Raw genomic sequence first — 23,949 nt, forward strand, 5'->3', positions numbered from 1 at the left:
AAATAAATAATTTGTATCCATTTGTTTAAAAGGAGAGACCATTTAGAATTGTTTAGATCGTATTTACCTTGTCTACCATAAACATCAAGTATATAACAGAACTAAGGATCTCCAAGGAGACTTTTTAACGGGACAGTTCCTTCTCCGATGGTTAAATCAAAAGCTGGAAAACATCTAACGAATGAAAAAAAACCTGTTTTATTCCTTAGTTCAGATAGTTGCTACATGCATTCTCTTATGTTAAAAAATGTTGATTTAACCTCGGATTATAGCTTGCTTAACCCAATATGTGTATGACAATTGTATGACAATTGTATTCCATTATATTAAAATTAATGTGTAAAAAAAATATCCATACATACCGTACCTAACTTTAACAAATTGTAACTAAGAAAGACAGTTGTCTTTTTGGCACACAAACCACATCTGATATCTTTATGATACATGTATGTTTAAGGAAAAACATAGAAGACACTTTGCAGATTTCTAATTTAGTTAAAAAGGAAGATTTTACGTAAGTTTCAACCCTTTTCTAGAAGAAAAAAACCATATACTAATAAGGTAGACGTTTCAGACATAACACCTGTTGTAAAAAGATAACAAAAATGATAACAAAATGAATCAACAAATACGTGATTGTCCGAAATGACATTATATAGATTAAAGTATATGACCACACTTGTTAAAACAAGAGGGACGGAAGATACCAAAGGGACAGTCAAACTCGTAAATCTAAAACAAACTGACAACGACATGGCTAAAAATGAAAAAAGACAAACAGAAAAACAATAGTACACATGACACAACATAGAAACTATAGAATAAACAACACGAACCCCACCAAAAACTAGGGTTTTAACATTCATATTAATTTTATCAATTAAAGACGCATTATCAAACATTTGGAATTATTATGATTTTTTTACTCCAGTTTAATGAAATTCTGAATTATAAACTAATCGTATTATTATTTAGAAACAGTGAGATACAATTTTTACATATTAAAATTAAAAACTATTTTGGAAAGAATATATTAAGGGAAAATACATGAACTACTTTTATACGGTATATGGATAACCAGAAAACAATATCTTAATCAGACAATATTTGTGTAACACTCGATAGAACCACTGGGGTGATGTCACTGCTTGTTGAAGTTCAACTCCGAGTTTATCCTCACCTTCATAGTCAGCATTTATTTGTATTGACATGAGTTATCATTGATAGGTTCATATACTAAACATTTCATGTTTATTTTTCATTAGCTCTAAGATTTTATAGATAACGACTCTCTTAAGAATAAAGAGAGAAAACTGTTTGCATATGGCATCTAAAATGTCGGAGCGTCTTTATTTCATTCCTCTTATATATTGCGTCAATGTGTTCTGGTTCTATGATGATTTTTGTATTCTTGTAATACATAAATTTCTCTCGTTATAATCTAAAACATTGTTACATACACGAGCGAATCGTACAAGTTGAGATATATAAACACAGTAAGATGGTAACAAGGGAACATCACAATCTAATAATGGATAATTAACGATAGGAAATGAAAAATTATCTCTTTTATCCTAAATTTTAGTATTCAGCTTTCCGTTCGGGATATAGATATCAAGATCGAGGAAAGGGCAGTGGTCATTGTTAGTATTAGCTTTATCTAAAGTAAGTTCAAAATGATAAATTTCATTAATATACATACTGAAGTCGTTATTATTGAGAGCCAAAACATCATCTAAATATCTAAAAGTATTATAATTTTTTTTATTAGATGTTGTTTCGATGGTCTTTGGTTATTTTTGTCATAAATTGTAACTCATAACAATACAAAAACAGGTCCGCAATACGTGGTGCACAGTTAGTCCCCATTGAAATTCCGATAATCTGACGATCTACGGAATCCCAAAAGCGAACAAAAATGTTATCTAATAAAAAGTCAAGGGCATATATAGTATCAAAGCATGTCCAATTGACATAGTTGTTTTGTTTATTGCTGCTAAAAAATTACCTAAAAGAGTTTAAACATATATATTCACATTCTGACTTTTTAGATGCCCTTTTAATTAGGTGAGTGAATTTTCTTAATGAGAATGTGAGGCAATGTAGTATACAGGGTAGAAAAATCAAAACTTTAAACAGATTCAAATCACCATTATAAGCATGCAATTTATCAAGTTCTTCCAACGAGTTCTTGACACTCCAAAAGTAATTAATTCCACTATTTTCGAAGGCCTTATGTGAACAATTTATTATCAGGTTTTTAAGTGTACCAAGTGTGCTGGTAAGAAGAATAGACAATTTAGTAGTTTAATAATGGCTTGAAGACGAAACAAAAATCTATATTTGTAAGGTGTTTTGTGTAGCTTCGGAAGCCAATATATATAGGAAGATGTGGTGCGAGTGCCAATGAGACAACTCTCCATCCAAGTAACAATTTAAAAAGTAAACCATTATAGGTTAAAGTACGGCCTTCAACACGGAGCCTTGGCTCACACCGAACAACAAGCTATAAAGGGCCCCAAAATACATAGTTGGGACTTTCAATGTATTTGGCTGTGCTTGTTAAGCGGTAGCTAAAAGTTTATAAAATTGAGAAAGGAAATGTCAAAGCGACAACCACCCGACCGTAGAGCAGACAACAGCCGATTGCAACCAATGGGTCTTCAATGTAGCGAGAATTCCCGCACCCGTAGGTGTCCTTCAGCTGGACGTCATACTAAACTCCGGTTTATACACAAGAAACTAAAATTTAAAATCATACAAGACTAACAAAGGCTAGAGACTCATGACTTGAGACAGGCGTAAAATTGCGGCGGGCTGAAACAACGCATAACAATACGCACATTAAAATTCAGTTCAAGAGAAGTCCGAGTTTGATGTCAAAAGATGTAACAAAAGAAAATAATTAAATGACAATAATACATAAATAACAACAGACTACAAGCAGTTAACTGACATGCCAGCTCCAGACCTCAATTTAAAAGAACAATGTCTTCCTCATATGAATATCAGACACAATCCCTCCCGTTAGGGGTTTAGTATCATACTATCATAAAATAGATGAGAAGAACATAACCCGTGTCATGCCAACAATTGTTTGTTTTAGAAATAAAAGTGTTTAGTTACGATGCAAAGACCCTATAAGTGAATCAATATTTAAGCCAAAATATGCAATCTTTAATGACCGGACACCAGTGTGTTACAGATGTCGTTTTCTGAAAATGGAGTCAGTTGGAATGTTGGTGAATTGGTGATTTTTTTTCAGAACCTCAATGTAAACTTTACGTCAAACAATTCTAAAATTGTTAGCAGCTTTATAGGTTTATTGTGGTTATTGTTAATGGTAAAATGCTCTTAAAAATGTTGAATACGTATATCAACTATCTTCATTACTGAATTAAAAAAAACGAGTCCAAATATTTTTTGTGAGCTTTTTACCGTTTTATTAATTTCATACAGTAAGTATGGAGTGAGTCGTGGATGATATTACGACACTCATTTTGGTCCTTTACTTAGGGATAAGTTTTCCTCTCGATCTTGAACGATGAATTCATCTGCGTCCTTTTCACATAGACCAAGGTGAACGACACAGGCTCGTTCGAGCCTCTAGTTTAAATTGCACTAACTATTTAAGTATTGTAAAGGTTAAAACACTAGTAAGTAGAAAAACTGTAAAATAACTGGAGAAGATTTTTCAATTTACAGCTGCCATCTTAAATTTGAACTTTATTGTCATATTTTGAAACCCATTATAATAGCAATTTGTAACACGCCGTTAATAATCTAGTGTTTCAAACATCCAAATTAGTTCGGCATGAAAGAACCTTTTTGGTTTGATAAGAAGTTCTTCGAATGCATATAAATAAAGGCAACAGTAGTATATAAAAGTTTCCACCCATTGAAACATCGTAAATGTGTGTTGCTATTGGAATATTAGCAATGGAGGGAACCATTTTATCGAAAGGGGTTTTGACACAATATTCAGTTTTTATGATATGGTTGCCAAGATTGGTCTATTATTATATCTTTTTTGTTTATGTTTAAAATTAATCAGAAATTAAATAAACGCTATGCCCAAAAACTAAAACATCAAAAATATCCGAGGAACATATTCATATGGTGTAATTATTTACATAATTAGGGGTTTATAAGTATGCTATCTTCTTCATTAAAAAAGAAGAGTTGGTATGATTCCCAGTGAGACAATTCTCTACAAGAGACCAAAAGACACAGAAAAAAACTTAGTGTGATTACCGAATGAGACAACTCTCCACAAGAGATCAAATGACACAGAAAAATTAACTATAGGTCTCCGTATGTATGACCTTTGACAATGCGCAAAATCCATACTATATAGTCTGATATAAAAGTTCTTAAAATGACACATGAACACAATACTAATGAGAAAACTAGTACCCCAATTAATGTACAAAAAAGTGAACGGAAACTGATCTGCAACACAACAACAATCGACTACCACTGAATTACAAGCTCTAGAATGTAAACAGGAACATAGAACATATGGCATACAGTTGTTTTAAAATGGGCTACACAGTATTCAATGATTTATAAAAAAAATGTTACTTGAGAAAATCGTATCTTCCGAAAGAGACGTTCATTTTTATTTTTGAATTGCGTTTAATAGTTAACATATTTTATAATGTTTATGCAAACAGCCATATTTTTTTAAATTTTGATACTAGAAGGAAAAGTAACACATTGATAAGAGTTCCAGAAAGCAAATTCTGAATGAATATCCGAAACAGTTATATCTTGTAAGGTGGTGGTGATTGATAATGGAATCCTTGACCTGGAGCAGCAGCTGTAAACTGAGGGGTAGAAACCGGATATTGTTGCGTCATCATTCCTGCAGGATAAACACCAGTATGCGTTGCAGATACGTTCTGTCCGGGTACAGTCTGAATAATTTGGGTATTTGGCATTCCAAGTACATTTGTTTGCGGTCCGGCAGTGATGTACACGAATTGTCTCTGTAAATAGAGAAAAAAAAGCAGACATTAGTTTAACTATTGTATCAACAATTTGCATTATGTTGACACATATAACCTATATCTACATATAAAACACTTTCTTATACCTTAAAAAGCAACTAATTGTGTAGTATTTTATTTTGGATATTCAGCTGATACAGTTTTGATCCCCTGAAAACTGAGTTTAACTGAGGGAGGAAAATAAAACAATACTCATTTGTTCTACTAAATGTTTATTAACAAATTATATTAATTATCGCAAGGTACACGTAGCACATAAAAAACATACAGGCTGTTTAATCTATGAAAGGAAAGGATAACATTGAAAATGACCATAGGCAATGCGTTAAAGAGAAAACAAACCGACCAAAGAGTAAAAAGAAACAGTCAAAGAGCAATTAATAATGAACCTGTTACATAGCGTGAAGATCCCGGCCCGAGATGGTCTCAAATGAGGTGTTACTCTTAACAGGGAAATTTTCGCGACAGTTTAATTTTCGGGGTAAGTGTTGAAACGGAAAAATTAAACGACCGCAGATTTTTCCAAATGATTCATAACACAAAATTATAGAGAACACGACCGGGACATCGTCAGTTCAAAACCTCGCGAATGTAGATTTTGATTGGAAATTGCGATATTAAGACGACGCAAAAATTTCCCGGTTCACAGTATTGGAATAAATTACTTACCTCTGATGAACCAAATGATGAGCAGCAACAGCAGAATGACGATGCAACTATGGCTATGATCAATTCAACAAAACCCAACAGTGCAATAATAGACGACAACACTGCAGCACCACTTTTATAGTCTGCCCGCTATATAATTACATAATTAGTTATTTTATAAATATTTGAATTATCATATAGAATAATAACACTCAAACTAGCCATTTGATACGAATATAATCGATATGATCTCTAATTGTATATTTATTACACGTCGATTCGTTGCTATGGAATACATAATTAATGATTTATAAATATTTAGACTATTAAAAAAAACCAATATAATTTATATATGGATTCGACAAAATCCACCAGATCCGTCAACTACAGCATAACATACACTTGTTTCCGCTTCTACATTTAACATAAATAAAAAATGTTTTCCTGCAGTTGATTAGAGCTTAAATTTGATGTGTAGTTTGGATGTAATTATGATATTGTAATGTTTACATCTTTCTAAATTGATGGTTATTCGTCGACAGCTATTAAGAGTTGAACAATATGCTAAGAGACATGGTTACAATTATTAACTGTTTTTTACTTCTATATAGAGTTTTGGCTACTTGATATGTTTGGTTACTGTCTCATTTGCATATATCTTCTTTAATTGAATTATCAAAATACGAGTTTCATTAATTTTCAAATTTTCTCAAGATACCAACATCTAAAAAAGACAATTTTCATTATATATGGTTCAGGAAGCGAAGTCATGCAAATACATTTGGTTGTTTAATGGGTGTTCGCGTATAAACAAAAACACAGAATCTAAAAAGGTGAATAGAATGATACTTACAAAAATCGCTCCGACAACTCCCAAACTAAATACTGTTGGTACAAATATTGATGCACCGACAATACAACAAACCATGAACGCAATTTTCTGTAGTTGAAAAATGTATATCTGTATATATCAGTGTTATTGAATAGAACGTCAAAGAAAACAGAAGCAATTAAACAGACACACACACAAATTTCTATTTAATTTTGTTGGAGTGCAGAGCGTTGTCAATCTATGGAAATGATATATGAAAAACGTTATATTTATATCATATTTGTAGCGCTTAAAATATTTCAAGACTTTTAGCATTTGAGAAGTGTCCGAATGTTTGTGAATAAGTTGAGATTAACATACAGGGAGTAGGGACAAAAATACTGGCATTCTTATATTAGGTGTAATTATGCATGTAATTCAGGATTCATTGCCAGTCCGTATTGGAAATATTGGCCCTATATTCACATTAAAGACAAAAATACGCGTACATCGAACAAAAACGGATTAAACAGTTGCAAGTCAAATCCAACAAAAATAAAGGTTATGGTTTGATTTCTGAAATTTTTATTATCTATCCCCTTATTCTCTTGATTTTGATTATGTCATATATCAAATTTTTCGTTCAGTATACTATATAGAACGAGTGTTGCTTATTCGTGTCATTGTTGGAAGAATTTTTATGATTTTGAAAAAGTTTTCAAAATATGTTGATTTGAATACTTATATATGTTGTCTGCTCTATGGTCGGGTTGTTGTCTCATTGACAAATTCCCTATTTTCATTCTCAATTTTATTATAACTCTCTTTGTCTAGCTTATTGCATTAATGAATATATCGATGTATATTCGATCTTATGGTTGGCTTAGTTATCCTTATCCTTAATGGTAGTTTTAGTGCTTCCCTAATTGTTAAATGTTAAAGATTTAAAGACAAATTTGATTTAATCATCTTTGTAGATATACAATTGTTTTCATAAACCATGTCTTCTGAATTAAGTTATGTTTGATTGTTTATTGTAAATAAACACTAGTGCTTACCAAACATTTCCAGCTACTTTGACGGCTTGGGGTCATGCAAAAAGGAAAAGTTCCTGTCAGTATAAACTATAAAAGATATAGATAAAGCTGATCACTAAATGACAATACAAGTGCGTGGTTTTTTAAATTTTTTTATTACCAGGTAAATATAATTGGAATCACTATCAAAAATTATTCAATTAATCAAATGCGAAATAAATGAAGTTTAAAAAATTCTAATAAATATATGACTGAGGGGAAAATAGCAAGGAAAATAATTCGTATACCATTTACTATTTTGTGTTTTGCCGGTAACAAAAATGTAATATTAATCCTCAAAAAGTCTTTGAACATGACTGACACGTCTTTTTGCACACTATCAAGATCGTGCTCACAAAGATGATTATTCAATGTTCTAGTGGCACGCAAATATCAATTTTGTTTCAGTCAATACTTTCAAGATACCGCCGTTAAATCATTGATTTCTTAAATGTTAATGCATCAAGCCCTTAAACAAAGGGTAACAAACCAAAGCTGACTCATTTTGAGATAATTGGTCTTCATAAGCCCCAGTGAATACAAATTATTCTTTATTATCTTGAATTTGTACAATGTAACAATAAAAATAATAATACACAAACATAAAAAAATGTATGGAAAATTTAAAACGAAGACATTTTTGTAATGGCATAATACAAAACCCTTTAGCCTTTAAATCATTTTGCATTTTCATTTTAATAATCAGTATTTCGAATGATTTGTTTTTTTTACGTTGTGTGTGTGTTTTTCGTTTCTGAAGGGAGAACTTTCAATGGGTTTTATAGTGTACATTTTTTGTATTTGGTTTCTTTATCTTATTGATAAAATGTAGTCTTTTTTTTTAAAATACTGATATAATAAAACAAATTAAAATAGTTTTAACTTCTCACCCATCCTGAAAATATGACACAAACTATATCGAAACCAAGGAGTGGTGATGCATAGTCATACCGATCACATGGATAGTAATAACCATCATAATTGTTATCAGAGTTAAAATTGTAATTACAATTTTTACTCAGATTTACACTGTCAGTGATTACTCCAGCTAAACTTAGAATGCCACATAATACACCAATCCCAATCTGTACTCCGCCAAACACCCTCAACGTCTTTACTCGATATTCGTTGTATGCTTCATTATCTGTATTCTGTATAGTCATGGTCACTGATTGATTTTTGTTTCAACTAAGTAGGTCTTTCGCAGGTTCATGTATCTGTTGATATGAGAAATAGAATAGGAAATTCTATTTTTAACAATAGATATAAAAGGTAGGTTACTTATCAGACGATAGAGATGAAGGGAGAAGAATATAAACTGCTATCGAACATTAAACTATGTTTGATAACTATGTGTGTTGTTTTTTCTAATCAATTATCAAGAATGGTTCTTTGCTGAAAATGAAAATAACTTATCAATCAGTGTTGTTATCAATTGTGTTCAAGCACTCACATTTTTTTTAACTTTCGTCATGAGCTATGTTTCTGATGATTGTTAAATAAGAAATACCCGTCACACAGACATTTTACTATTTGTTTTTCCTGTATATGCACAAACATAAAATGTTTAAAACATCTGGATACTGAGTTTCTGTTGTGGTTTGTAACGAAATATATTGTTAGTTAGAGATTGCGACTATCTATTAATTAGTTAAATTGTCCCTTCATGTCATGTGAGCTATTGATACCACTTGAACCTTGTCAGCTTGCTTTCAAATTCTCTTTAAACTAATTGCAATTTAGCCCACAATGTATCGCTTATAACGTATTTATTTTTTGTACACTGCAACATACCGAGATGGTCACTTTACAAAACCAAAATGCTCAAAATGTATATACATGTATATATGCAAACTGTTGACTGCTATATATGCCTTCAAAATGACAAGATAAGTTACTAAATTGACGAATACTATAGTTTCTTGTATTGTTTTGAAAATTTGTGTAATTGGTTTTCATGAACCAGTGTATAACCAAAAACCAATAATCGTACAAAACACCGATGTCTTTTGGAATTAAGTTGACTTCTGGTCAAATAATTCAGATTTCCCAGACAAAAAGGACGGAAACAATTAACAAATCCAGACATGTAAGTGAATAATGGATCAACAAATTTCAAAGAAAAACTCAAAGCAATGTTTCATGTTTATGCATTTTATCTTACAGTAGTTACAGAAAAAAATCAACCATTGTAATTGCAACATATTTCTCACTAGTTGCGATGTGAATTTTGAAAATAAACATTCTCAAAATCCAAACCGCATTACCTCCATGTCTGCATTGCAGCCCACATTTTGACGAATTGAAGCAATATGGTTTTAATGGTACACAAACTATTATAATCAAACCAGCAATGACGTCGCAATACTTTTGAATTAAAACGTAGTTTTGTAGAGAATTCATGTTCCTATAGTAACGAAACGTTTTGGATAAGGAATGACATGATAATAATGACGAAAGACATGATAATATGTAAATGTGTGTGCTGATCTTGAAGTACGTTTGTATGGTCATTCTTATATCGACAAAAAAACTGAGTATTCAAAACTTTTGAAAAAAACTTAAATTAAGAGTTGTAGCACATCACAAATACAACATTAGTACAAAGGGGATAATGAAATAGGAATATCGGAACACAACAAAAATAAAAAAATAAACATCAGTCAGTCTTTGAACAACTTAAAAAAAATTAAATAACTTTTTAACTGAATTCAAAATTTTAAAAAGAAATCAAAAAGAAATAACAGGTGTATTCTATCCCGTCTACAATTGATATTGAAAATGCAATATGAATTTAGAATCATTGTTGGAATTTAGACTTCAAATTAATAAGTTTAAGACAGAAGTAGCACAGACATATATTTGCTTTATGGTTACTTGGATTTCGAATTTCAAAGATGAAAAAACTGATACTTGATAACTTCAACTTCTGCCCCTTAGTGGTTAATGTAGATTAACTCATCATAGATACCAGGACTAAATTTAGTATATACGCCAGACGCGCGTTTGTGTCTACAAAAAACACATCAGTGACGCTCAAATCCAAAATATTTAAAAAGAAAAAATACAGTACAAAGTTGAAGAGCAGTGATGAGGACCACAATTCCTAAAAGTTACATATACATAGCCAAATATAGCTTAGGTAGAGTGCTTAGTATTTGGCGATATGAAAGTTAAAGATTTAAAACATGTTAAACGTCATCTTCTATTAAAATATAGATAAGATTTGTAAACAAATGTGTGGATGTACTGTGAATAACAATATCAATATTGATTTTGAGTACACAGTGATACTAAAGAGATAAAAATTACAGTACACACTTCTATATCTTATAAATAACCCTGACTGATGACCCGACAGCAGATACATTATCAAAGCTATATGATACAAGAAAGCTTCTTTCACTTTAAAACTCAGATAATCCTCACTTGTTATTAAAAAGAAATGAATAACACGAAATATTCTTTTTAATTTTTATAAAAACATAAAATACAAACAAAACGAATAATGGATATTTCAGTATTCTTATTTCATATATAACATGTATAGTGATATACTTGTACATGTATTTATGTAAATACGAGAACAAAAACCGTTAATAATTTTCGAATAGCTAATTTGTAAGGTATATTTCAAATCAGTCTTAAACATGTTACAGTCGTTTTGTCGTTCAGTTGATAGGTATATTTCGTGGAAGAAATAAAGATTATTCATAGCATGAAGTCCGATTGAAGAAAACTCTTCTAAATTTCTCAAAATAAATTTGAAACATCTCTTACCTGTAGATTACCTGTAAATACAATGGTTTCCCTTTATTGTGATAAATACTGACGCTTATTTTATCTTATTTTATTTTATGATATCAAATCTTTTATCTCAGCGGTATTTTGGGGTTTTACAGTGCATTATCTCGGATCACCCAACCGAGCGTACTGGTTTTGATAAAGCGCTAGCAATATTGATATATGAATTAATAATATGTACATTTTGATTAATGCAATTCGTCCAGGAATAATCAAAATTATATATTCAAATGTCAATTGAAAACAGCGGATACAAAAGTGTTATTGCACGGTTATTTTTAGACTTTATAAAACCGATATTCTATGTGTCGTCTTCTTATGAATTTCGTGATTTTTTTTTATGGTTTCTCATTATATTTGTAGTGCCATCTTTAACCATCGGCCACTTTTTCTAGCCTTCGTGAACAGCTTCGGGAAGGGTTCTTAATTTTTTAACATGTTTAAAAAATCCCCGATGTTGCGTCCGATGTTGAGGGTTCTTATTGAGTTCGTATTACCATCCTCACCATCGTAATTGTCACCGGGAATGCATCTTTGAACATCGTATTGCATTCATGTTTCCATCGTTTCCATCGGGCAGTTTTGACATTACGATGTCTACACAAATGAATCACGAAGCTACCCGAAGGTATTACGATGGCAACACGACTTCGTGAAGACCTCGTAATCCCGTCGTGTTGCCATCGAATAAATGTACGAAGGAGACAAGATGGAACTATATGTACGACGGCAATAAATCCAGCTAAATGTAAGTTAATTTTCGCGCTTAAATACATTTAAAGTGCCATGAGCGATATGCACTGATCAGTCTTATACGACTGTTAAGAAAGACGTTCACAAAACATGGAGCTTATATCATATGATTCGATGAGAACAAGAAAGGCGACATCGTTGTTTCTATTAATTCAAATGGAACAAGAAGAGCAGCTATTACAGACTCAGGATTTACTTTAACAAGTAAAATATTATTTTTTGTCAATTTTTCATATCAAGTAACATAATGAAAATCATAAACGCGCCTCGTACACCAACATTAAAGGTACACGTATATAAGGGAAACCAACTTTTTCTTCATTATTCTGATTTTTTATGTATCGTCTGAGTTGTTGTCACGTACACGAATGTTTACTTCATTAACCATTATGTTTTTCAATATGTCATATTTTGCTGCATTTGTTGCTTTCCCAACATCCTTCCTTTTGTCTATATAGCCTAGTCAATCTAGCTCTAAAATCACTCAACCTCCAACTAATTGCAACACAAGCTTTATTTAGTGAAAATTATAATATAGACTTGTACTAACAACATACTAAAACTATACATTGATATAATTTGCGGAAAAGGTTTTTTTGGGTGAAATATACGGTTTTTAGAGAAAAAATGCTGAAAACTGGAAAAGAAGAAAAAATATTATTTATTGTTGCAGTTTTAGACCTAAAGCTTGTGGAAGACAGGAAACCTTATCTTTATAGACTATAAAGTACTCCATAAGCTATTATTATTCATATTGAAGTAATTTTGAGGTGAACTGTAATTTTGCAACAGTAGAAGGATTATATCACAGGGAGTATGTGTACTAAGTTTCAAGTTGATTGGACATCGTCATCAAAAACTACCTCTACCCAAAAATTTAATAGAAGCAGGGCAGACAGACGAATGAATGAACGGACACTCAGACTGAAAGACATTGTACCCCTAAGTGAGGGGCTTAACAAAGGAAAAATTTAAAATCTTGGTTACGTTCAGCTTGATTTTGAAAAACGTAAAGTTGAGAATGGAAATGGGAAATGTGTCTAAGAGAAAACAAGTTCCCTGTTATCAGTCTTAAACATAGCAAGTAAATCGGGCACACGAAGGTGGGCTTCAGCTGACCCCCTTAATTATTGTGTACATTAGTTCAGTTAAATGAAAACCAGTCTTGAAACTCCGATACATACACATGAACCAAAATTATCAACAACAAAAACCATAAATGCAAGAGAAACTAAGTCTTGAGGTTCCTGACTTGGGATAAGTGTAATAATGTGGTTGGGAGAAAAACATGTTGTTTGAGAACTCAACCCTCCCATAGTTTCTCTAGACAATGTAGAATAAATAAACACTCAGTAAAACTCAGTTTTAAAGAAGTGCATTTTGTGGACGTTTGAAATTGTTATCTTATGTAACTGTTATGTATTTATAGTAATTAAATATGTAGGTATAATAAACAAAAAAAAAAAAACTCAGTAGGTATAATAAACCCCCAAAAAAAGTAACAGTTAAACACAGACCAATTTTACTTAGCAAGCTCTATCAGTATCCAGTTTTAATTTCAGATATGTAAGCTTTTTAATTTTTTGTACCAAAGTTGTCAAATTTTAGATGTTGAAAATGAGATAAGCCGACTGTTGAATAAATTGATGGGATCACTTCCTGGACTGTTGAAAGAAACAGCGAATAGGCGGATCCTATTTTTTTGGCCGATCAATGCATTTAAATGGGAACATTTAGTTGGAACCCCCTTTGGCCTGGGTTGGAAATCCCCCTTTTGTAAAATGGCTGGATCCGCCCCTGCAGCGCCTTTTGTGTGTACCTTGTAAACCTGTATGTGGTGGTCTGAAACATTAATCAAAGGATAATGACAAGAACTAACATGGATTGTCTGCTGTATGAAATAAATGGTCAAAGATATATATGTATATAAAGAAAAGCATAAGCAAGTTCCTTCTTTAAGATATCTCATTGAATTAATTCAATAAAAGGAAATCAGCTTTAGCATAAGAACTGTAAAAAAGAGGGCGACTTATGGCCAAAGATAGTCCTGTCTAATCTGAAAATTTTGTCAGTTGTTAAGGTTGCTTTCTAATTGACTTTAAAAACCTCAAATATCTCCTTATTCTTAATAATACTATATTACTCATTTGAAAAAAACTAAAAAAATATTTAAACAACATACACCTAATGCCTAAAGAATATAGGTGTTTAGCTTTTTAGTTCCACTAAACTTTATCAGTGATCTCTTGGTATATGTTTGAAACCATGATTTATTGTAAAACCTCCCAATTCTAAAAACATAAGGTGTTGTATGATTGGCAATGACAAAAATGTCCACAAGAGATAACAATGATGAGGGTGTGGATGTTAACAACCAAAATAGCTCATCAGTTAAAATATAAAACTGCTAAGACAATGAATGAAAAAATAAATATGACAGACGGCAGCAAACAATAATCACCATGTACTCAAGGGCCACTTACTTGTGATAATCATATTCATAATGTGCAGGGTTAACCATGTGTGCGAGCATGCACTCAGCCCTCCCATAATCAGGAGCAGTTGTGAAATTGCAAACAACATAAGTGCACATTGTAAAACTCAGTTTGAAAGGGATCAACTCAAAAAGGTCAGCACAGAGTATATACTAAACCAATTAACAAAATGAAACTGATTTCCAATAGCTAGTTCAAAGCTAATTACAGTTGATGAATAAATACTCTTGGCACCGACTAAAATATAAATCTGTACACATTCGATTAGAAACCAGTGAAAAGTGGGTTCAGTGTGATTATTATATATTATATTAATGTTTTGGGAGGCGACTTTCCTGGTATAGAATGTGCACCCTTGTGGATTTAGTGTTACAGCCAAAGCTTTATGTATATGGTGTGTAAGTGCTGAGATCGATGCTAATTACATGAGTAGTTTAGTATTTGCTTCAGGAGCCTGGCATACTCATTCTAACATACAATCATTAACACTCATCATTCTTTTTTTTTCTGGAAACATTGTTCGATTCTAAATCTTAACATGTTTGTTCAAAAAGAAAAATAAAAAAAAAATGTTTAAAACATGTAAAAGTTGTGGTAAAAAATTAAATTAAAAACATTGAATTTCAAAAAATTAGTCTGGCAAAAAAAAAAATTAATGGCCAAACACATGTGTTTCGAGAACACCTCCCCCAACTAAAATTAACTTAAACACAGGGGTAGATTTCTTTCAAAAACCTAGTAAGATTGTGACTATGTTGGTTAATCTCACTCAGAATAGTCTTCTGTTATAGGTTAATCACTATTGTGGAGAATTAGATCTTCGAATTGTAAAATAGCAGAACACAATCTCGGTCTATATCTTTATTTAATTATACAAACTTTGAGACAGGAAAGTGACCCACTTGTAATATTATTCTTTTGAATTGACATAATTATTCAATGTATTGTATTACATAAACTGTTTTAAAAAATAAAGAACATTTTTTGGATAAAATATTTTTTTTCAATTTTGGCAAATAAGGGGAAGTAACTCATATTACCAAATTTTTATTACAAAATATTTTCGTGAATTAAACCACTTTCCGCAAAATATATTTTTGTATAGTTTTAGTATGTTGTTCATATATAGTAACAAACTTGTTTTTCAGTGAAAAACCTTGTGTTGCAATTAGTTGCAGGTTGTTCACTAAATCGACTAGACTAATATTATTATGATTTACTCCTGGAAAGAGCTCTTTTTGAATAAAAGGGATCAACAAACCCATTAACTTACCTTTAAGATAGATCAGTAATCATGGGCATAAATATGGGTGATTATTCAGACTAGTGAACACATTTTACAGTTCAAACAAGGCAATGTCGAGCGTGACATCCCCTCGTATATTGTCTTTATAACCAGCAGGTAAAAAAAAGCAACCAATTTCCTGTGTATTTAGACATCGTATGGCCATCACGACATCATCGTAATCGATCGTGTAGCCTTCGTAATCCATCGTCTATCCTTCTTGATCCATCGTGTAGGCTTCGGCTGAGATATATAGCTTAAATACCCGTCTTCGGTTAACCTTCGTATGTCCATCTTTTGTTATCGGATATAATTTCGGCACCATCGTATAGACCTCGTTTTTTTTATAGTACTTGCTTCTGTAACTTTTTGGTATTTTAACGAGATCGGGACCATCTTCGTACGAAAATTAATTTTCGCATTCGGTTGTCCATCGTATATAAATTTCGGGACAGTGTGACACGGACATTTTGTTTTATGTTTTGAAGACATTTAGTTTCAAATTTGTGATTTCTGTAATTTTTTTAGTATTTTAGTAGAATACTTATATGCGAATGACTAGTTTAACTTCATTTACAATGCATCATCTCAGATAACTCATTCATAAAAGTCAAACGATACGATAGTAAGATTAAAATAGCCATAGCAATGCATGATGTTGCACCAAGTACATGTATCTGACTTATCAAATAATTGACATTTTACAACGGGTGTATCAACAAAATGTTTGAATAACGTCATATCGGAATATTTAATTTGTCATGTTTCCTTCACTGTGCTTCTATCTGTTTTTCAACAAAACATATATCAAATTGATTTCAATTACACAGTGTGTGTGTGTTCTTGATATTTAATTACCTAAGTGTGTGTTGTGAACCATTGAAAAATGTGAAATACAATATCTGTTGTTTGCAATTGTATAATGTATAATGTAATGTTCTTATATTTGCAATAGATTTACTCCACAAGAACTAACTATCAGAAAAATGTAACTACTTGATGTGTGTGCTAGTAACGCACAGCCACTATTTGTTAATTTAAAAAAACTTTAAGTACTCTTACCTGTAGATGACGATGACGGTGAGAGCAAAGTAAATTTTGTTTGGTCTGAATTTACTGCATCTCTGGTTTAAATGAATTTACAAAACATGGTACATTAGTCTTGAATTGACACTCGCAATCTAAAACGTCACTGTTACATTTAAAAATACACTTTTCTCCAATCAACATGACGTTCAGTTTGTCTTTGTTTTTTCCAGTTTTCTATCGCAAACATTGTATTTCTTGCAATCTTTGTATATGTTTTGGTTACCATATATAATTAATTCAACAATTACTCTGTTTTCATACATACGTTGTTTTAATTTCTAAACAAAATATTTGTTTATATTTCTTGATAATCTAACTTGTTATAATAATTCGAAATCTGTTTTTATTGAAGGTTAACTTTATAAAAAAACACATTGCAAGGACATCGTTTTAATTTGTAATGTATAGTACGTGCTTGGGCGGATCTTTTATCACTTCTTAGAACTGTTCAAATCATGTTTGACATATTCATTACCATCTTTCATCTAGGCGAGGAAAGACCTGATTGTTTTTTTTTTTATTTTTAATGTTGGCTAGAGACATAGATTGCGCTTGCCATATAATATAGCTAATATGACACAGGTACATTATTTTAGAAGCATAAATATATTCTAAACAGCACATATTATAAACGATTAGTCTTCTCTATTACTTTTATATTTTTGCCAAGGGGGAGCAAAAATTGAAATGTTGTATCATTTCTGGTGGCTAAGTTTACTCATTCCTAGTCTCAGCTTTTTTTATTCTGTAGTATTGTATTATTTAGGTTATATTCAGAAGTCAATAACCACAAATTGTTCTTTTTATAAAGTTTGAAATGATATAGGAAAAGTTGACCTGTTAGCTTTTGATATTTACCTGTCCTTGTTGGTCATACAGGTTTTCAATCGTTTCTGTTCTTATATATCCTTGGCTTTTAAACGCTCTTGATACAAAATTTTATCAGTATTGCCCTTGCAAGATCCAGTGCGAGAGCAGTTTTATTTCATAAATCGTTCGGATCTACATGTTCCGAAATAAACATCTAAGAAACACAATATTTTAATAACTACATAGTTTTAAAAACTAAAACACCTTATAAATTGAAGTTAAATTTGTAACAAAGAACCGTAGTTTTTTATTACTGCTTGACAAAATATTGCAATGAAAAATGAGAAAATGTGGTATGAGTGCCAATGAGAGAAATCTCAATCTAAGTCATAATAGTTTGTAAAAGTAAACCATTATAGGTCAAAGTATGTTCTTAAACATGGAAAATTGGCTAACAACGAACGGCAAGCACTACATGACTAGTGAAAAACCATCCAAACAAGAAAACCATTGATCTAATAAAATACGAAAAACGAGAAACATTTATGAACCACATCAACAAACAACAGCCACTGAACATCTGGTTCAAGATTGTTTAGTGTACAGACAGTATTCAGGGCTGCTTAATCGTTATATCTTACTAAATTGTATTTATTATTTCTATGTTCAAATATTTTTGGATGAAAAATACTGTCTTTCTTCTGTCTACTTATTATAGACTGTCCTCAGTAATTTCTTCAAAATATTACGTCCATTGCTGTTTGAAATCATGAACGAAGAATAGCTGTCGATATAAGACTGCAGGATTATTGATTTATACACCAGCACAAAGCGTTATATTCCCTTGAATAATAAATCATGAAAATGTTTACAGAACTAGGGAATTTAGCTTCGAACCTGGTGATCTTACACAAAATATGGTTGCAAAGGGGTTCTTTTGTCACTTTGTATCCGTTCGGTTGAATTGTTTGGTGTTATCAGAATCGTTTCAAATCTTTAAGTTCTTGACAAAGCTTTCTTTGAGGACAACTTCTGTTTATATGAAGCTTTTAGATTAATAAATTATTAGTATAATTTGAGGTGTGCTGTCGAATAAAGGGACCAGAATAACAGACAATTGGTCATATTATATTATATTATTTTTATTATTACAAATTGCATAATTCATTTGCTTTACTATCATACCAATCAAATAAATCAAAATTAATCACATGATTTACTTGGTTTAACCTATTTTTTATTTACTTTACATTAATTTTGAAAATTATATTGTAATTAATCTGCTCATTTTGGGCGCCGTGATTGGAAAATTAAATTTTTGTCTGTTGTTTGTTTGTTGTTGTTTGTTTAAATGATTAACTTCTACATCAACATATTATAGGGCTTTGTTTTTCAATAGGTATCTGCTGACAAAGTTTTAGTAATGTGTGTAAACACTCATAGATAATGGGAGACGTATATGTCGTTAAATCAAATGCACGTGTATCAAACCTTTTGCACAAAAGACTCATCAGTGAACTTGTTTTTTAAATGTGGCTTTTTACTAACACATAATCAGAAGTGAATCTGCTGCATATCACTTAGAAATACAAACATGTATTTTTAACGGGGATTATAAAGGAGTTGTTTTTCGAAATCATTTACAGTGCGAAAATCCTGCAATCCTAGCAATCTATTAGAACGATTGTCATAAATGCGAATCAAATGAAATCTACATCATTGTCTGAACTATGGGTATGCTAGAATTGTATCAGTCACATTAAATCAAATTTGAACTTTTAGTTAAGAAATTTTTTGATTTAGGAAAAAAAAAACGAAAAGTTACGTTGTTTTTTTAAAACAAACATAATCATAAAAATTCTCATTTGTCCTTTCTTAAGTTCTCATATGTGAAATCTTGAAACTGATAATAATTGTTAACTTGTAACATCAAAAGCTCTATACTTTTGCTATGTCTTTCTTTGGATTTATCGTCTCTTAAAGAATCGCTTCAGTCTTTAATGATATGAATATCTATAGAACCCAATATTACATAGTTTCAACATCTTATTCCTTGTTGCAGTTCAGTTAATAGCATTAATAATTTAGACAGAAGTTTATAATTTGGGAAGCAAAAAAAAATAAAATAGAAAATAGAATTGGACCATAATTTGAGATAATAGCTAGAACACTGGAACAACAATTTACATCAATTAACATATATGACTTAAATTTAGGACTGTACTTGTAGAGGACAAGACTTTTGATTTTTAAATAATTGGACAGTATTCTTCAATAATTTAAACAATGGAATTAGATGCACGCATATTTTTTTTCTTTTTAAGTTCCAGTTCTGAAACGCACACGCTTCCTTCAAATGCTTGTGGACACATGTTATTATGCTTCCTTTTTTAAAAGATTTTGACAGCAGGCATTCATTATGGTTGAAATTGGTTATTTAAAGTGCAAACATATTTTAATCAAAATGCAAAATGTGTGCAACGAAAAGTAAAAAATCAGAAAGCTGTGGCAATAGCTAGAATTGTGATGTATGTGTTCAGGATCATATGAGTATTTGGACCATACACGTATGGCCATATGGTTCGATCGTACGCGTATTGTCGAACCATATGAGTTTTTATACTCGTTTGGTTATCAACGGCCTGGACCATATTAAGTATTTAGATACTCTAAGTATTTCTGCATGTCGACTTTTTAATCAACATGATCTACTTATGAAACCTAAGGCGATTTTGGCATGGATCTTTGTTTTTAACTTTTTCCAAGTTTTCAATCATTATTTATGAAACCAAATTTCTTCTATTCTCAACTAGTTTTCATTGTATTATTGTGTTTTTCTTTTTTGACAGTTCATTTAGTTTTTCCGTGCACTCATAAGTCGACATATTGCGATTTAAACACATGTAAGGAAGAATCAATAATGACCATTAAAACATATTTTACTTTAATTAATACTTTAATGATGTGACAACAACCTCCTCCTCAGTTCATTGAATGACAAACCGATTTAGACTTCTCACCGGGTTTCAACTAACATGAGCAACACAACGGGTGTCACATGTGGTCCAGAAACTGTCTTTAGTTTTTATGTTGTGTCTTTTTCGGTTTTTGTCTTGGTATTGTCAGCTCTTTTTCGAAAGTTAGTGTGTTTATATCCATTTGGTATATTTCGCCTCTCTTCAAGAAACAACTCCCAAGACAATAAGAAAATAAAAGGAAACTGAATTACATGATTTATTTAATAAATGTCGCAGAAAATAACATAGCTTACAAGTTGAGACAAAATCACCAAATGAAGTACTTTGTATATATATTAAGCTTTGTCTTTTTACGATATAAGTTGGCAATTTATTTGTTAAAGTCGGTCGGGAAATCTCTTCATTGATCATGTTGATCATATGTACATTTTATAGAAAAAGTCGGTCGGGAAATCATTTCATTGATCATGTTGATCATATGTACATTTAATAGAAAAAGTCTAGAGAAATAATGACATTTGTTTGGCTGATTGGTTGTTGTTTGCTTACGTCCAGTAGACAATATTTGATGCACAGTCAGGAAAAAAAGCAAATTAGCAAAACATCAAATAGGTAGGAGTTTGCATAGTTGCATAAGATCATCTTTACGGACAATAAAACTAGTGTTTGCACTCGTGTATCTTGGGATATAGTCTCAAAGATAAAAGATACTATTGTTTTAAACCTCGAATAAAGGGCGATTGTTTCTGCTACCATATTTGGCCCTCTATACAGTTGTTGCAAGATCTAATCATAGTATCACTATCCCTACAACAATCCATAGAATTTTAAAATATCCCTATTCAGACCGGACATTCCTGAATATGCACCTAATTATAAGGAATTTTAGTTCAACAAATTCGGATATATGACAAGATCGTCCAAAATGAAGGTTTGTATATTACGTAATTTGTTATCAACAAACAGACATTTCAAATTTTGTGATACAATCAAAACAGGTTAGCCATTTTTAAATGATGACGTTCCCTTGTTACTATCTTACGGTGTTTATATATCTCAGCTTGAACGATTCACTCGTGTATGTAACAATATTTTAGATTTTAACGAGAGAAATATATGTATTACTGAAAAATTATTAATCAAAACCAATTCATAGAAAAAACTTACGGCTTAATCTGTAACAGAACAATTTACGAAAAACAAATATGACAGACATGAACCAATGACAACTACTGAACCAGATGCTCCTTATTTGGGACAGACACATACATAAAATGGCGGGGTTTAAAATGATTCTGAACGCTCAATTCTCTCTCAACCTGTGATCGATACGAAGCAAAAACATTTAACAAAAACACTGACCAGACGTGGCAGGGAATTTATACATGTTCACTTAAAACACAATAGACAACAATCGCTAGGCACCCCCGTATCAAGAATAATTTCCGTATGAAATACAGAAGCCAGGACTACACATGCTATCTGTGACACTGCTAAACTAATGCACTGAAAAACAAACGAAAAGCGTGTTATAATTTGAGATGGGCGTAAAAGGGGGGGGGGTGTATCTACACGGCAGAACGCGAAATAATATTGCCATTTCACGATAAACGAACAATTCATTGTGTAATCATACATTTTTTGATTGAGTTAAGTCTGCCAATTGATATTTTATTGTATGTTTTTCTATGTTGTGATGTTATGCTATTGTTTCAGAAAAAGGGAGAAGGTTTGGATCCATTAAAAAGTTTAATCCCGCTGCAAATGTTTGCACCTGTCCTAAGTCAGGAATCTGCTGTACAGTTGTTGTGTTTCTCGTTTCTCGTTTTGTTTATATAGATTAGACCTTTGGTTTTCCCGTTGGAATGGTTTTACACTAGTAATTTTGGGGCCCCTTATAGCTTGTTGTTCGGTGTGAGCCAAGGCTCCGTGTTGAAGGCCGTACTCTAACCTATAATGGTTTACTTTTTAAATTGTTATTTGGATGGAGAGTTGTCTCATTGGCACTCACACCAAATCTTCCTATATCTAATTAAAAATGTCTTGCACGTTGATCTTTTTATCGATTTCACTAAACATGGTGAAAAACGAACCTTTTTTTACGACTGCACGTGAAATAAAAATTGCAAAACACGTTGCACGAAAATAACCCTTCACCACCCTTAGTTAATTTCATGGTTGTAGCATGAACTTGTAATAATAAAAATGTAATGCTTCTTTTGATAATTTTATAGGGCTATAACAACATTGATCGTGACCACATTTTCATTATGAAGGTATACAAAGACGTGCTGCTGTAATGAATTCTTTTGTTGATATGTCAAATAATCAATGGGTTGCAATTTCACCAATTTCACCAATTTCACAAATTTCACCAATTTCACCAATTTTAAATGTCAATGGATCATTTATTTTCATCGTTCAATTACATATCTGTATGTAGGATGTTTTATCTTTATAAATCATAGATCTCCAGATTGTTGTATGTGTTAGCTGAGAAATAAATGAATGGGTGATGAATTAGCTATGAATTGTGTTTCATGGTAAGATTTTCACAGACTGATTGATTGATTGATTGGTGTTTGACGCAACTTTCACCGCTATGGTAAATAAGAAGATGTGGTATGGTTGCAAATGAAACAATTCTCTATACAAGACACAATGTATAAAACGTTAACAATTATTTGTCAAAGAAAGAACGGTCTTCAATACCAAGATTAGGCTCACACCGTACAGTAAGCTATAAAGGCCCCCAAAATGACAAGTATAAAACAATGCAAACAAGAAAACCAACGGAATAATCCATATAAAAAAGCAAGAAACACGAAACACCTATGAACCACACCAACAAACGACAACCAATGAACTTTGAACAGGTCATAAAAATGCAGCGGGTTTTCATTGCATTCAGCTTTTATTGGTTAAAGAAGCCGGAATACATGGAGTGAACATCCGACCTCCGGTAAGAAAACTGAAAATCCTAGTCAATTGCAGCTAGAGTCGAACCCACCTTCCACGTGCTGTATGGGACACACAACCTCAGTGTGAACAGGCTAGGTATACATTCATGTGACTGTTAAGACCATTTGGCCACCCACCGAGGCCCCAATTTCAACATGACCTCAATTTATGAATGGTGGTGTTCTAAAAACCCCAACTGCACGTCTGTAGCATAGATCCTATGTTGA

At 31.8% G+C, this 23,949-nt stretch overlaps 1 protein-coding gene across 1 annotated transcript; it reads right to left on the minus strand.

The window, feature by feature from the left end:
- Positions 1 to 4,625: 4,625 nt before the first annotated feature.
- Positions 4,626 to 11,461, minus strand: LOC134683925 (uncharacterized). The gene is made up of 6 exons (XM_063543244.1): positions 11,328 to 11,461; positions 8,438 to 8,764; positions 7,530 to 7,595; positions 6,514 to 6,600; positions 5,682 to 5,810; positions 4,626 to 4,991 (listed from the first exon to the last, which is right to left on the minus strand). Exons 2-6 carry the CDS (start codon positions 8,708 to 8,710, stop codon positions 4,767 to 4,769), a joined length of 780 nt encoding a protein of 259 aa, XP_063399314.1. The 5' UTR covers positions 8,711 to 8,764; positions 11,328 to 11,461; the 3' UTR covers positions 4,626 to 4,766.
- Between the last annotated feature and the right edge of the window lie 12,488 nt (positions 11,462 to 23,949).

The sequence above is a fragment of the Mytilus trossulus genome, chromosome 9 (assembly GCF_036588685.1).
Source record: "Mytilus trossulus isolate FHL-02 chromosome 9, PNRI_Mtr1.1.1.hap1, whole genome shotgun sequence".
In the NCBI taxonomy this organism is placed as follows: Eukaryota; Metazoa; Mollusca; class Bivalvia; order Mytilida; family Mytilidae; genus Mytilus; species Mytilus trossulus.